The following is a 13,887-nucleotide window of genomic DNA, read 5'->3' as shown; positions in this document are numbered from 1 at the left end:
GGCTATTTAAGAGAAAAGAGACAAGAGTCACTGGTCAACCTGACAGGGTAGCAGGTTCCCTACCCTGAAAGACAACAGTAAACTAGTTGGACTTTTATGACAATTCAACAGCAAATTGTCAATTATTGAGTTCAATTTCACAATTTATGACCTCTGGGTTGCCAGTTCAGTGCCATAGCTGCTAGGCCACTATGCTCAGTGTACTTGGTACCAGAGAGAATAACTCTCTGTACAGGAATTCCATCCACCAAACCGCAAAACAATTGGCACGCTTACTTGGGTCAAAACAATCCTCTTCTCACTATATGAAAGTTATTAGAAAAGAAACAAATACAATTACTGACTGAAGTGACATTTTATATACATATTATATCGGACTTCGAATTGCTGAGCAATGGCTTGGTAAGAGTAATTTGCAGCCTTCACATTTTGAGTGTCCCTGTGCATGCACACACTGCATCAGAAATAGAACTTGTGAATGCATTGTAGCATTCTGAGTTTTGGAGGAAAGTGGAACAACATTGTTTGTAGGAGTATAACCTGGCTGACATGATTGAGGTGGTATTATTTAGTCAGCTTCACTTGTGCTAGACCAGTCAATGTAATAAATACTAATGCAGACGTGGCTGCAAAAAATAATAAAACGATACGGGTAACGATTGTCTGCAGTACCTGTTCCCAGCATGAACGGTCTTCTCCTACATTGGGACTTTTGGAAATAGCACTTGCAATTTTGGAAGGAAGCCATCTGGAAAAGCAAACATTCTTTCCAGCCGGGTTTACAAGACAGCAGTGCCTTTGGGATATAACAAGTTCAATAAGCAGCACATTTCCACTTTTAAAGGAAAAAGTATCGACAGACTGCAGCCTGAGTGGCCAGTTCCATACGTTCCAGCAGTGGTCGCGTACCATTATCTTAGCAGAGGTTATTGCAGAAAAGAGCCCAGACCTGCTCCTGAAGGAATCATTGCATAACAACCAATGTCAGTGATTACAGAAACTTAAGTGTAAATGTGTAATATAATGCACCAGTCTGAATTAGTATCTTATCTTTGTGATGTAGGCACAGTATCTCTCTCGAGGCTAAAATTTTCTTATCAACCACAAGTCAACATTTCCAGGAGACCGGAAAGTAGGGAGCCAGCTTAATAATAAAGGACTTTCAAAGATTGCTTTCTAAGCAGCTTATCTCCCTGATTAGCCTGCAGCCTGCAGTAAAAATACTTCCATGGTTTTCAAAGAAACTAACATTACTGATAATATGGAGAGAACTGCTGAACAGTTAGTTACACCTGAAATGTTAACTTGTCTGTTTTCTCCACAGACAGCATTTGACCTGTTGACTGCTTGCAGCATTATCTGTTTTTGTTTCAGATTTCCATGATCTGTGATTTTACTTTTTAACTACAGATAATTTGTACACAAACAGGATCTGGTGGAAGTTGATTTCCTGTCATGGCAGTATTCAAATGTCAAAGGCATAACAAAGTCCAGCTTTAAAGTGAACACATCTCTTCAATGTTATTTATTAGATAAATATACACTACCACATCAAAGGTAACGCAGATTCCTCAAAAGCTATAACTCATTGACACATTATCCTGTAAAGGCAATTGTTTATCTTGAGACCCAATAGCAAGCTCCACACAAAGTAAATTTAAAAGGTATTTTTCTAAATATATGTAGTGCTAAGGAATGACACTGCTGTCTACTCAGAATCCTTGAAATGGTTTATGTTGGCTGTATTCATTTTTAGTTATGCTCGTGATGGGCACTATTTTACTGCTAAAGGATAGACAGGTCTAATATCTATCCCTCAATCTCTGTAACACTGCCTTGCAATCAGAAACTACTGAGATGAATAGACTGCCCTCAGGAATACTTGGCTGCTGATTGTTCAACTCAGTGAAGAAATATTTTGCCCCATCTTTGTGGCTCCTTCCTGACCTGGTCAACATTGGGACTGCAATGTTTTTGTAAATGTGGATACAAACTTGTATCTTGCCTTTCCTCAATCCAGTGCACCGATATAACCCATTTTTCTTTTTAAGAATGAGCCTCTATATTTTTAGGCTTTTTTTGGAATTCCCCCTTCCTTGCTTCTTCCTGGCCTCTATCATTGCTGCAAGGAGATCCAGGAATGTAACTTAAGATGGAAATTCCTCTAGTTTATTCCTCCTTCCCTGTTCTTGTAAAGGAAACAACCATATGGCTGTGATTGAGAACTCATTTTGAGCAAGATTACATATGTGAATCCCTATCTTACTCACATATGGCACAGCACATTGTGACTCCAAGCCATGTTATGGGAATGTGCTACCTTTTTATTTTCTTAGTTTTTTTTAAATGTTCATTCTGAAAAAGATGATAGCTCAGAGTCATGGAAAACTTTCAGCTCTTCAAGGAGTGACTGGATCCAACACTACGATCTGGGATGTTTTAGATCAAATGACAAGCAAGGCTATGGTTTATCTATATTTGTCTGAGCCCCTTCCTCTTCCACAAGCTTAGAAAAGAACACTTTACTACACCATTGAGACATTTCATATCCCCAGATTTCCTATCCTTTTGGTTAAAATGGCAATTATTGCTGAATTGTGTGCTTTTTGCTCCTTCCATTGGGAATAGAATTAAGATTACCAGAACCTTTTTCACTGTAAACATCGAAGAGAGGAAATCGTCATCCCACATGTCTGAACTAGATTCCAGCTTGCTGGAACACACATTCCCCTTAAGATCACATTACATTTTTTATTTCACTGATGTTTATCTAATTATTGTAAGACTGGATAAATCAGCTTTTTCAACAATCTAATCGAGCCATTACATATATACACTCTACATCTGGATTACCAAAATTTTCATTATTTATACTAGTTAAATGACTACTTTGTTGTTTGAGAAGTGTTAAAGGATCATTATTATAAATACACGTAAATAGCTGATTCTTGGTTGTTAACATTTTATTTAATGAAATTGTTCACGGCAAACCCAATCACAATAAGGGCAATTAAATGTTTTTCAAAAATAAAGAAGAAAATGCAGGCCTTAGGGACAAAAGGTTGTCTAATGCATCTCTAATATTGCTCAATAGAATCACAGAATCTTATAGCACAGAAGAAGGTCATATAGCCCATCGTGTCAATGCCGACTCTTTGAAGGAGCAATCCAATTTAGTCCCACACTCCAGTTTTTCCCCATAACACTGCAAATTAGTCCTCTTCAAGTTCATGTCCAATTGCCTTTTGAAAGTTGCTATGGAAAATGATTCCACCATTCTTTCAGGTAGTGTGTTCCAGATCTTAGCAACCCCCCGTGTGAAAGGATGTCTCCTCATATCCCCTCTCATACCTTTGCCAATTATTTTGAACCTGTGACCTCTGGTTACCAACCCACTTGCCAGAGGAAACAGTTTCTCACTACTTGCTCTACCAAAACCCCTCACAATTTTAAATACCTCTATTAGCTCTCCCCTCAACATCTCTGCTGAGTAGAACAATACCACCTTCTCTAATCTCTCCACATTACTGAGGTCTCTCGTCCTTGGTATGATCCTGGTAAATTTCATCTATAACTACTCCAAGGCCTTGATATCCTTGCTAAAGTGCGGCGCCCGAACTGAGGCCTAACCAGTGATTTGTAAAGATATGGCATGACTTCATTGTTTTTACATTCAGTGCCCTGATTTACAAAGTCAAGTGTCCTATTCACTTCCTTAACTACCTTATCAACTTGCCTTGTCACCCCTCGCTGTCCTTCTGCTCTTGCACCTGCCTCAAAATAATACCACTTTATATTACAAATAATACTGCCTCTCAATCTTATTTCACTCAAAGTGCATCACTTCACACTTACCTACCTTAAGTTACATCTGCAATGTACTTGTTATTTTCACCAGTCTATGGCTTCCTGAAGTAAATTATGACACTACTCATTATTTACCACAGTGCCAAGTTTTGCATCCTCCGCAAACTTTGAAATTGTCCTCATATATATCAAACAAGAAAAGCAATGGTCCAACAACAGATCTCTGGGCAGCACCACTGCATACTTCTCTTCAGTCAGAAAAACATCTATTCACCACCATTCTCCAGAGCCAGCACGAATTTGTAAAAGGCAGATCATGCTTGACTAATCTAATTGAATTTTTTGATGAAGTAACAAAAAAGGTTGATGAAGGGAATGCGGTGGATGTTGTCTATATGGACAAGAAAGTATTCGATAAAATACCACATAAAAGGCTAATTAACAAAATTGAGGCTCATAGAATAGGAGGGTTAGTGTCCAATTAGATTAAAAAATTGACTTAAGAACAGAAAACAGCGAGCTTGGTAATTGGTTGTTTTTCAGACTGGAGGATGGTAGACAGTCGTGTTCCCTAAGGGTCAGTGTGCTAGGACCACGAGGGGAGGTGTACAAGATTATGACAGGTTTAGATAAGTTAAACATGGAAAAACTGTTCCCATTAAGTGATGGTACAAGGACTAGGTGACACAGATTGAAGGTTTTGGACAAGAGATGCAGGGGGAATGTGAGGAAGAACTTTTCTATGCAGAAAGTGGTAATGACCTAGAACTTGCTGCCCACAAGGTGATGGAAGCAGAGACAATCAATGATTTCAAAAGGAAACTGGGTAGGCACTTGAAGGAAATAAATGTGCATGGCTACAGGAATTGAGCAGGGGAGTGGGACTGTCTGGATTGCTCTGTGGAGAGCTGGCATGGGCTCGATGGGCCGAATGACCTCCTTCTATGCTGTAAATGATGCTATGAGTCTGCCTCCTATCCCTTAGTCAATTACGTACCCACATTACCACTGTCCCTTTAAAACCATGTGGCTATATTTTCCCAATAAGTCTGTTTTGCGATACTTTATCAAATGCCTCTTGAAATTCCATATGCATAACATCTGTTAATTGTATATTAATTGTGTTTAATTGTACGCATGTGGTGACCATTAACTGGGGATCCACTTGAGCCCCTATAAACAGACAAAACTAAAACTGTTGGGGTTAGAAGGTGTATGCTTACAATGTGTAACTCTGGAAATAAATGCTTATGAAAGTGTATATAGATTGGGTCCAGTTCTATACTTCACCAACTGGCTTTCTGGAAGAGAACAAAACTACTGCATCTGCCTTCATAAAAGGAGAGGATGAGGTTAATGTCAACTTCATCAACACTCTCTGTTAATTCATCAAAGATCTCAATGAGGTTACTCAGACACAATTTACCTTTAACAAATCCATGCTGATTGTCCTTTATTCACCCATATTTCTCCCAGGGAGGATTAATTTCGTCCTTGAAAATGGTCTTGAGCAGTTTTCCTCACACTGACATTAGGCTGATTGGCCCATAGTTACCATGTTTATCTCCCTTTCCGTTTTTGAATTGGGGTGTAATATTTGCAATCCTCCAGTCCTCTGGCACCACTCCCATATCCAAGGAGGATTGAATACTGTGATCAATGCTTTTGCTATCTTCACCATATCTTCTCTCAGCATCCTATCTGGACTGAATGATTTGTTAACTTTGAGTGATGCCAACCTATTTAACACCTTCTTTCTATCTATTTTGAACCACTGAATATTGCAACTTCGCCCCCTCCCCCGCCCCCACCCCCCGATGTCCTTTACTGTGACATTAACCTCATCCTCTCCTTTTATGAAGGCATATGCAAAGTAGTCATTCATGCCCTCTGAGTCTGTGTCCACAAAAAAATTTCCTTTTTTGTCCCTAATCAACCACACAATTCCCTTAACCTTTTACTTTTATGTGTTTATAAAATATTTTTGGATTGTTTTTTATTTTACTGGCTAATCTTTTCCCATGCTCGCTCTCTGACTATCTTATATATGCTGGAGACACAGCAGCCGCCCCTTTATGCCATCGAGGCGGCCGCTCCACCCCCTCCATTTAAATGAGCCCCTGCATGAAATATCGTGGGGGCTCAGCAGTGACGCTTCCATATCGCGAAGTGCGGCGCACTAATAAAATTCAGCCCTACGTGTGCTTAGACACTTGAATCGGCCTTTACATCCTCGCAAATTATAGCTATGAGGGAACAGATGGGTGCACTGCCTGCTACCTAACAGTGCAAATTATTCAATAGTAAGTTTCCAGAACTTTTCAGGGCACTTTTAATATTTGGTTTTGCACTAGTCTGGGTTTATTGGGGTCAATTCTGTGACTATATGATACAGGTGAGGTACCTCTCTCATAGACTGAAATATTGCAAAATCACAGGCATTAAGACTACCTCCTGAAGATGGGGTTCACATCTAGGGATCAAGATGATCAACTGACCCAAGTTATATTTCCACTTTAATGTCAATAAGCTAGCCCTGCTTTACTTCAATAAAGATTTGGTGTTATCATGGCATTCTTAGAGTCCATTCACAATATTTGGGTTCCAGCTAGAGAGAGCTGCATTCATAGCAGGAACTGGAACCATCTTTCCAGGAGGGAACTGTGTACATATCTGGATACAGGCACAGGCAGAGCACTCTAATATTTTAAGATTTAAGTACTTAGAAAATGGTACAGGGAGATTTCCACTCCATAAACATTTAACTAATTAAGTGAGTTTGCACATTTCCTTTGTAAACCAGGTTTGATATGGCAATGGATTTATACTCCATGTGGTGTTCAACCAAAGGAAATTGAAATTATCTGCTTTGAGGAATGTCATTCCACTTCTTCCCGGAGTCAGGTTTGACCCTGAAGCAGATTTGCACTCCCAGTTCAGTGTTGGTGTGAAGCCCAAATTACTTCACAAAGATACTAGCCTGGAAGTGTTAACACATCCTTAATAATAAAGACAAGGACCTAATGCAACAATTTTACTATTAGCACTGAATGATTAAGTCTAGAAAGTATTGTTGGTAATAATAGTAACCTGTTCATTTGAAATCTATTAATGTAGTGTAAAATAGCAGAGAAATGCCATGTAAACTTCCACTAATACTGACAACAGTAATTTTTCAGCCTTAATGATTCTGTATATATATTACATTACATTACATAGCCCTGCTACTTCCACCTCTGTAACACATCGAACAGTGTCTGCAGAGACTCATCGACAGATTTGTGGCTGCCTGCAATGAATTTGGTCTAACCATCAGCCTCAAGAAAATGAACATCATGGGGCAGGACGTCAGAAATGCTCCATCCATCAATATCGGGAACCACGCTCTGGAAGTGGTTCAAGAGTTCACCTACCTAGGCTCAACTATCACCAGTAACCTGTCTCTCAATGCAGAAATCAACAAGTGCATGGGAAAGGCGTCTGCTGCTATGTCCAGACTGGCCAAGAAGGTGTGGGAAAATGGCGCACTGACACGGAACACAAAAGTCCGAGTGTTTCAAGCCTGCGTCCTCAGTACCTTGCTCTACGGCAGCGATGCCTGGACAACACATGTCAGCCAAGAGCGACGTCTCAACGCATTCCATCTTTGCTGTCTCCGGAGAATCCTTGGCATCAGGTAGCAGGACCATATCTCCAATGCAGAAGTCCTCGAGGCGGCCAACATCCCAGCATATACGCCCTACTGAGCCAGTGACGCTTGAGATGGCTTGACCATGTAAGCCGCATGGAAGATGGCAGGATCCCCAAGGACGCATTTTATAGCGAGCTCATCACTGGTATCAGACCCACCGGCTGTCCATGTCTCCGCTTTAAACATGTCTGCAAACACGACATGAAGTCCTGCGACATTGACCACAAGTCATGGGAGTCAGTTGCCAGCGATCGCCAGAGCTGGCAGAAAGCTGTAAAGGTGGGGCTAAAGAGAGGCGAGTAAAAGAGACTTAGCAGTTGGCAGGAAAAGAGACAGAATTGTAAGGAGAGAGCCAACTGTGTAACAGCCACAACAACCAATTTTGTCTGCAGCGCCTCTGGAAGAGTCTGTCACTTTAGAATTGGTCTTTATAGCCACTCCAGGTGCTGCTCCACGAACCACTGACCACCTCTAGGCTCTTACCCATTGTCTCTCGAGACAAGGAGGCCAAAGAAAGAGAACATAGGCCTGCTAATTCCACCTCTGTAACAGTGGACACTTCTCCTACTACCTTAGCCCATCTGCCACTGAAAGCTCATCCATGCCTTTGTCATTTCCATACTCGCCTGTTTCAACACTCTTCTTGCCAACCTTCCATCCTGTACCCTCAGTAAACTTCAGTTCATCCAAAACTCTGTTGCCCATATCTTATCCCACATGAGATCCTGCTTGTCCATTAGTTGCTGACCTACACTGGTTACTGATGCCTAGAGATGCCAACTCTGGTTGGATCTTTATTGGAGTTTCGATCACATGACATCCAGTCACATGACGTTAATTACTTGAACAATGTACAGCAGAAATGAATGGTCCACCTTTAAATGACCATTATATTTCTTTCCTCATTTGGGTGTTGATCATTAGAAGTTGCTGAAACTTTCATACCTCACCTGAGTGAGGCTGACTGGGTGCCTAAGAGAGAAAATATTTTTTTCCTTAGCACAACCAACTCTCACACTGTTCAAAGTTCATAACAAAAAGGTTAATATTATATGTGTCGGCTCTCATAATTTGCCAGCTTATGATAGTTTCATCTTCCTTTGCAAAGTTTTTATTTTATAATCTGTACCTTTTTCGGGACTAGAAATCAGTTGCATAACGCATGATGCTATTGAAAATTACTATGCTTTTCTGGTCATAATTGTTTTGGTTCAATCTGATAGACTGATGTAAAATGAGAAAATAAGCCTTTGATATGTGCTGTGGACTTCTTTCAAACCACATCAGAGGTTGAGTAGTGTATCCACTAGTGTTAGAAAACACAAAAAACAATTGTCTATATGCAATGATGTCTGATGAGTTTGGTAAACCTTACTTGGGATGAGCATTGGTACTGACCGGTATGCAACCGGTGCCCAGGTATAAACCAGAGCATAGTTGTACATTTCTCCGGGTTTGCCAGCAGCAGCATCCAGGAGATGGACTGTCAATTCCGGGAGACTCCTGGGCAATCCAAGAGGGTCAGCAACTCTCTTGGTCCCCCAACTTGTATCCACTGGAGTTTAGAAGAGTAAGAGGTGACTTGATTGAAAAGAATAGGATCCTGAAACAAATAGGATCCTGAGGGGTCTTGACAGGGTGGATATGAAAAGGATGTTTCCTCTTGTGGGAGAATCTAGAAATAGGGGTCACTGTTTAAAAATAAGGGGTTGCACATTTAAGACGGAGATGAGGTGAGGTGGGAGTGACTGCCCTTGACATCAAGGCAGCATTTGACTGAGTATGGCATCAAGGAGCCTTAGCAAAACTGGAGTCAATGGGAATCAGGGGGAAAACTTTCCACTGGTCGGAGTCATACCTAGCACAAAGGAAGATGGTTGTAGTTGTTGGAGGTCAAACATCTCAGCTCCAGGACATCACTGCGGAGTTCCTTGGGGTAGTGTCCTAGGCCCAACCATCTTCAGCTGTTTCATCAATGACCTTCCTTCAATCATAAGGTCCGAAGTGGGGATGTTGGCTGATGATTGCACATTTACTGAAGCAGCCCATGTAGAAATACAGCAAGACCTGGACAATATCCAGGCGTGGGCTGATAAGTGGCAAGTAACATTCTCATCACAAAAGTGCCAGGCAATGACCATCTCCAACAAGGCAGAATCTAACCATCTCCCCTTGATATTCAATGGCATTACGATCACTGAATCCCCCACTATCAACATCCCAGGGATTACCATATAATATAAATACCGTGGCTACAAGGGCAGGTCAGAGGCTAGGAATCCTGTGGTGAGTAACTCACCTCCTGACTCCCCAAAGGCTGTCCACCATCTGCAAGGCACAAGTCAGGAGTGTGATGCAATACCCTTCACTTGCCTGGATGGGTACAGCTCCAACAACACTCAAGAAGCTCGACACCATCCAGGACAAAGCAGCCCATTTGATTGGCACCCCATCTACAAACATTCACTCCCTCCACCACTGAGACACAGTGGCAGCAGTGTGTACCATCTACAAGATGCACTGCAGCAATGCACCTAGGCTCCTTAGGCAGCACCTTCCAAACCTACGGCTTCTCTCAACTAGAAGGACAAGGGCAGCAGTTGGAAGGGAACATGACCACCTGCAAGTTCCCCTCCAAGTCACACACCATCCTGACTTGGAACTATATCGCCTTGCTTCACTGTCGCTGAGTGAAAATCCTGGAACTCTCTTCCTGACAGCACTGTGGGTATACCTACCCCACATGGACTGCAGCAGTTCAGGAAGGCGGCTCACCACCACCTTCTCAAGGGCAATTAGGGATGGTCAATAAATGCTGTCCTAGCCAGCAATACCCATATCCCATGAATGAATTAAAAAAAAATCTCTCAGAGTGTTGTGAGTCTTTGGAACTCTCTTCCTCAAAAGGCAGTGGAAGCAGAGTCTTTGAATATTTTCAAAGCAGAGGTAGTTAGATTCTTGATAAGCAAGGGGAGGGTGACAGGTTATTGGGGGTAGGCGGTAATGTGGAGTTGAAGTTACAATCAGATCAGCCATGATCTTATTGAATGACAGAGCAGGCTTGAGAGGCTGAGTGGTCTACTCCTGCTCCTAATTCATATGTTCGTATGTTCATCCTTGTTCTTAAATTGTTCCATGGCTTTGTCCCTCTCTATCCCTGTAACCTCCCCCAACTTTACCACCCCTTTTCCAAACTCTCCTTTCCTCTTATACATCTCCTTTTAATCCATTGGGTGGCAGCTGTACCTTCAGCCAACTAGACTGTGTTTTGGAATTCCCTCCCTCAGCCCTATCTCCTCCTTTAAGGATGTCTTTGAAGCTCTCTTTTACCAAGTTCCTGGTCACCCCTCCTAATATCCTTCTTTGGCTCAAGCATCTGTGGTGCGAATGTTTTTTTTTTCAGTATTATAGGTGTTATGTAAATGCAAGATACTTGTTATGCTTTAATACCAGGCACTAGAGTCTGGAAATTTCTTTCGAGTTGCTCCACTTCACCGCTGTAACTTTGCTGGAATTGCTGTGTAAATCTCGTTTCCCAGCATAAACGGGCTCCTGCAACTATCACCAAATAAGACATTGTAACCACATTTGAAGAAAGACATTTTATAGGATAATGAGGTATTTAAATGTACAAAATGTCAAAGTTATTTGCATATCTGGATGAAAGAAAAGTTCGACTCATTTAAATTCAGTTCGCATGTTTCCGAATCTGTAACAGATTTAGATTTCATCACCTAGAAATCATCTAGATTTCCAAATTTCCAAAATCCTGTCGTCCCCTTGATTAAGAAAGTGAAATCGATCTGTTCTGAAATCAAGAAAATAAACTTCCTAATAATCGAAATTTCATGTAATAGATTTAGATCGAATACATTCAATTAATATCAATCCCATCTGTCTCCCCACTTTGGAACCGGAACAGCGGATTCTGTGACTCAGTTTGCAGTTGGCTACAAAGTTTCAAATAGCGGATTGCAAAGTCAATCATTTTTTTTGCCCTGCTTCTGAATTACTCGACTGAAAGGCTGCTTTCAACTTACGTTTTTTTGCCGCAGACGGATTTTCGATACCAGTTCCTGCAAGTACTGAAGTATTTCTTTTTAGTTCCGGCCACTTGCTGAAGAGCGCACACATTAGGTCTGCAAATAGAAAAGAGACAAAAGTGAACGGAGCGATTCAAACAGTATAATAATGTTACCATTGGGGAATGAATAGGACGGTATGCAGAAGGCTTGTTCTGTCACTAACTAAATCAGCCTCAAAGGGCATTAAAATTGTCTCTAAAGTTCATTTTAAAGTTTGGAAGTTCTGCTTGCTACAAGCAGATGTTTATTGTACATAACATTCTGAATATATATTTTCATGGTTTTATGGATTTTTTTTTAACTTTTAGATGAAAATTTTTACTTACCCCTTATCCTTAGCTCTAATTCGACTGTGAGACAATATTTTGTCATAGTAAGATGACTCGGCTTGGTCAAAGGATGTTAAAACAAAGAGGCTGAAGGTGCTTAAAAATAAGAGCTTCATCTTGGCTGTTGTGCCACCTTTTTAGCAATAAAATTGGACTGGGCAGGAGAAGTAGGCAGTAAGCAGCTTTTATAGAGCAGCTGAGCCCGGAGGAGGACCTGCCCAGACAGACAGACAGACATAACCACTACACCCACCCTGAGAACAGCGAGACAACGGAGCCAAACTGACTGTCAATCACATTCAAAGCAATAAAATGCAGACTACAATACCAAACTTCCTGCCGTTTAACTGAATCATGAAAGTTACCGGAGAAGTCCTACTTCCACTAAAATAAATACAAACATTCTAATCAAACAAACCCAGGCACGGAATGCACACCCAGCCTTCTTTTAAATAAATCATAATCCAAGTGTAAATTGATTCGTCAGTTGTGCATTTCAGCAAATCTACAATTACATAAACGTGTTGCCTTCTGAGAGGCTGAAACAGGTTACAAGGATTGAAGTTTCTTCTGTGTGTTAATGCTAACCTGCTGAGTCTAACCGTTGTTCACTGTGACAGCCATTTATTAAATTTGAAGCCAGCTCATTTTCTTCAGCAGACGAACGCCTTGTTTAAGCATCAAACCCGATTTCACGTCTATATTATTTCATTAACGAATGTTGATTAAGTTCAGGAACTAGTCACTTTATTACGGGGGGCATGTGTGAAAGTGTTTGTGCCCTTTGTAACCGAAGGAATTGAATATAAATCCAAAAGCGAAGTTTGTAAGAGCTTTGGATAATTCCGGCACAGACACGACGGCCCGAATGGCCTCCTTCTGTTCTGTACCCATTTTATGATTCTATAAATTCCAATTTTTGGACTCGACATCCAGCATCCCCGGGGTAAGAAGTGTTATGAATGCAAAAGTAACACATATTGCAGTAAAAATGTGCACTCCTCTGCATGCTTTTGTTCCTTACACAAATATTACATTTTATTCTGAATTTTCCAAAGGAATTATTGCCTTTGTGAAGCATTCTTTTTATTCATTCATGGGATGTGGGCATCACTGGCCAGGCCAGCATTTATTGCCCATCCCTAATTTCCCTTGAGAAGGTGGTGGTGAGCTGCCTTCTTGAGCCGCTGCAGTCTATCTGGGGTAAGTACACCCACAGTGCTGTTAGGAAGGGAGTTCCAGGATTTTGACCCAGCAACAGTGAAGGAACGGCGATATAGTTCGAAGTCAGGATGGTGTGTGACTTGGAGGGGAACTTGCAGGTGGCGGTGTTCCCATGCATTTGCTGCCCTTGTCCTTCTAGTTGTTAGAGGTCGCGGGTTTGGAAGGTGTTGTCTAAAGAGCCTTGGTGCGTTGCTGCAGTGCATCATGTAGATGGTACATACTGCTGCCACTGTGCATTGGTTGTGAAGGGAGTGAGTGTTTGTGAATGGTGTGCCAATCAAGCTGGCTGCTTTGTCCTGGATGGTGTCGAGCTTCTTGAGTGTTGTTGGAGCTGCACCCACCAGGCAAGTGGAGAGTATTCCATCACACTCCTGACTTGTGCCTTGTAGATGGTGGAGAGGCTTTGGGGAGTCAGGAGGTGAGTTACTCGCCGCAGGATTCCTAGCCTCTGACCTGCTCTTGTAGCCACGGTATTTATATGGCTACTCCCGTTCAGTTTCTGGTCAATGGTAGCCCCTAGGATGTTGATAGTGGGGGATTCAGTGATGGTAATGCCATTGAACATTAAGGGGAGATGGTTAGATTCTCTCTTGTTGGAGATGGTCATTGCCTGGAACTTGTGTGGCGCGAATGTTACTTGCCACTTATCAGCCCAAGCCAAGTGTTATTACATAAAAGATGCTAAATAAGTGTAAGTTTAGATATTCATTTAAATAATCATTGAAGTATGTTTACTGGAATTTCACAGTCC

The 13,887-nt window shown here is 41.5% G+C and overlaps 1 protein-coding gene across 4 annotated transcripts in view; it reads right to left on the bottom strand.

The window, feature by feature from the left end:
- The window catches only part of LOC137371237 (periostin-like), a 100,707-nt gene extending 88,568 nt beyond the window's left edge, over window positions 1-12,139 (bottom strand). For 3 of the 4 annotated variants that reach the window (XM_068033451.1, XM_068033452.1, XM_068033454.1), the window contains exons 1-2: window positions 11,910-12,139; window positions 11,539-11,637 (exon numbers count right to left, since the gene is read on the bottom strand). In XM_068033451.1, coding sequence (XP_067889552.1) covers window positions 11,539-11,637; window positions 11,910-12,028 — 218 coding nt within the window. In that variant the 5' untranslated portion in view covers window positions 12,029-12,139. The remainder of the gene's footprint in view (window positions 1-11,538; window positions 11,638-11,909) is intronic. The other variant, XM_068033453.1, reaches the window with a different exon arrangement.
- Window positions 12,140-13,887: the final 1,748 nt, after the last annotated feature.

This window comes from Heterodontus francisci, chromosome 6 (genome assembly GCF_036365525.1).
Source record: "Heterodontus francisci isolate sHetFra1 chromosome 6, sHetFra1.hap1, whole genome shotgun sequence".
In the NCBI taxonomy this organism is placed as follows: Eukaryota; Metazoa; Chordata; class Chondrichthyes; order Heterodontiformes; family Heterodontidae; genus Heterodontus; species Heterodontus francisci.
The sequence above is the reverse complement of the archived record's forward strand: the minus strand, read 5'-3'. Positions and strand labels throughout refer to the sequence as shown.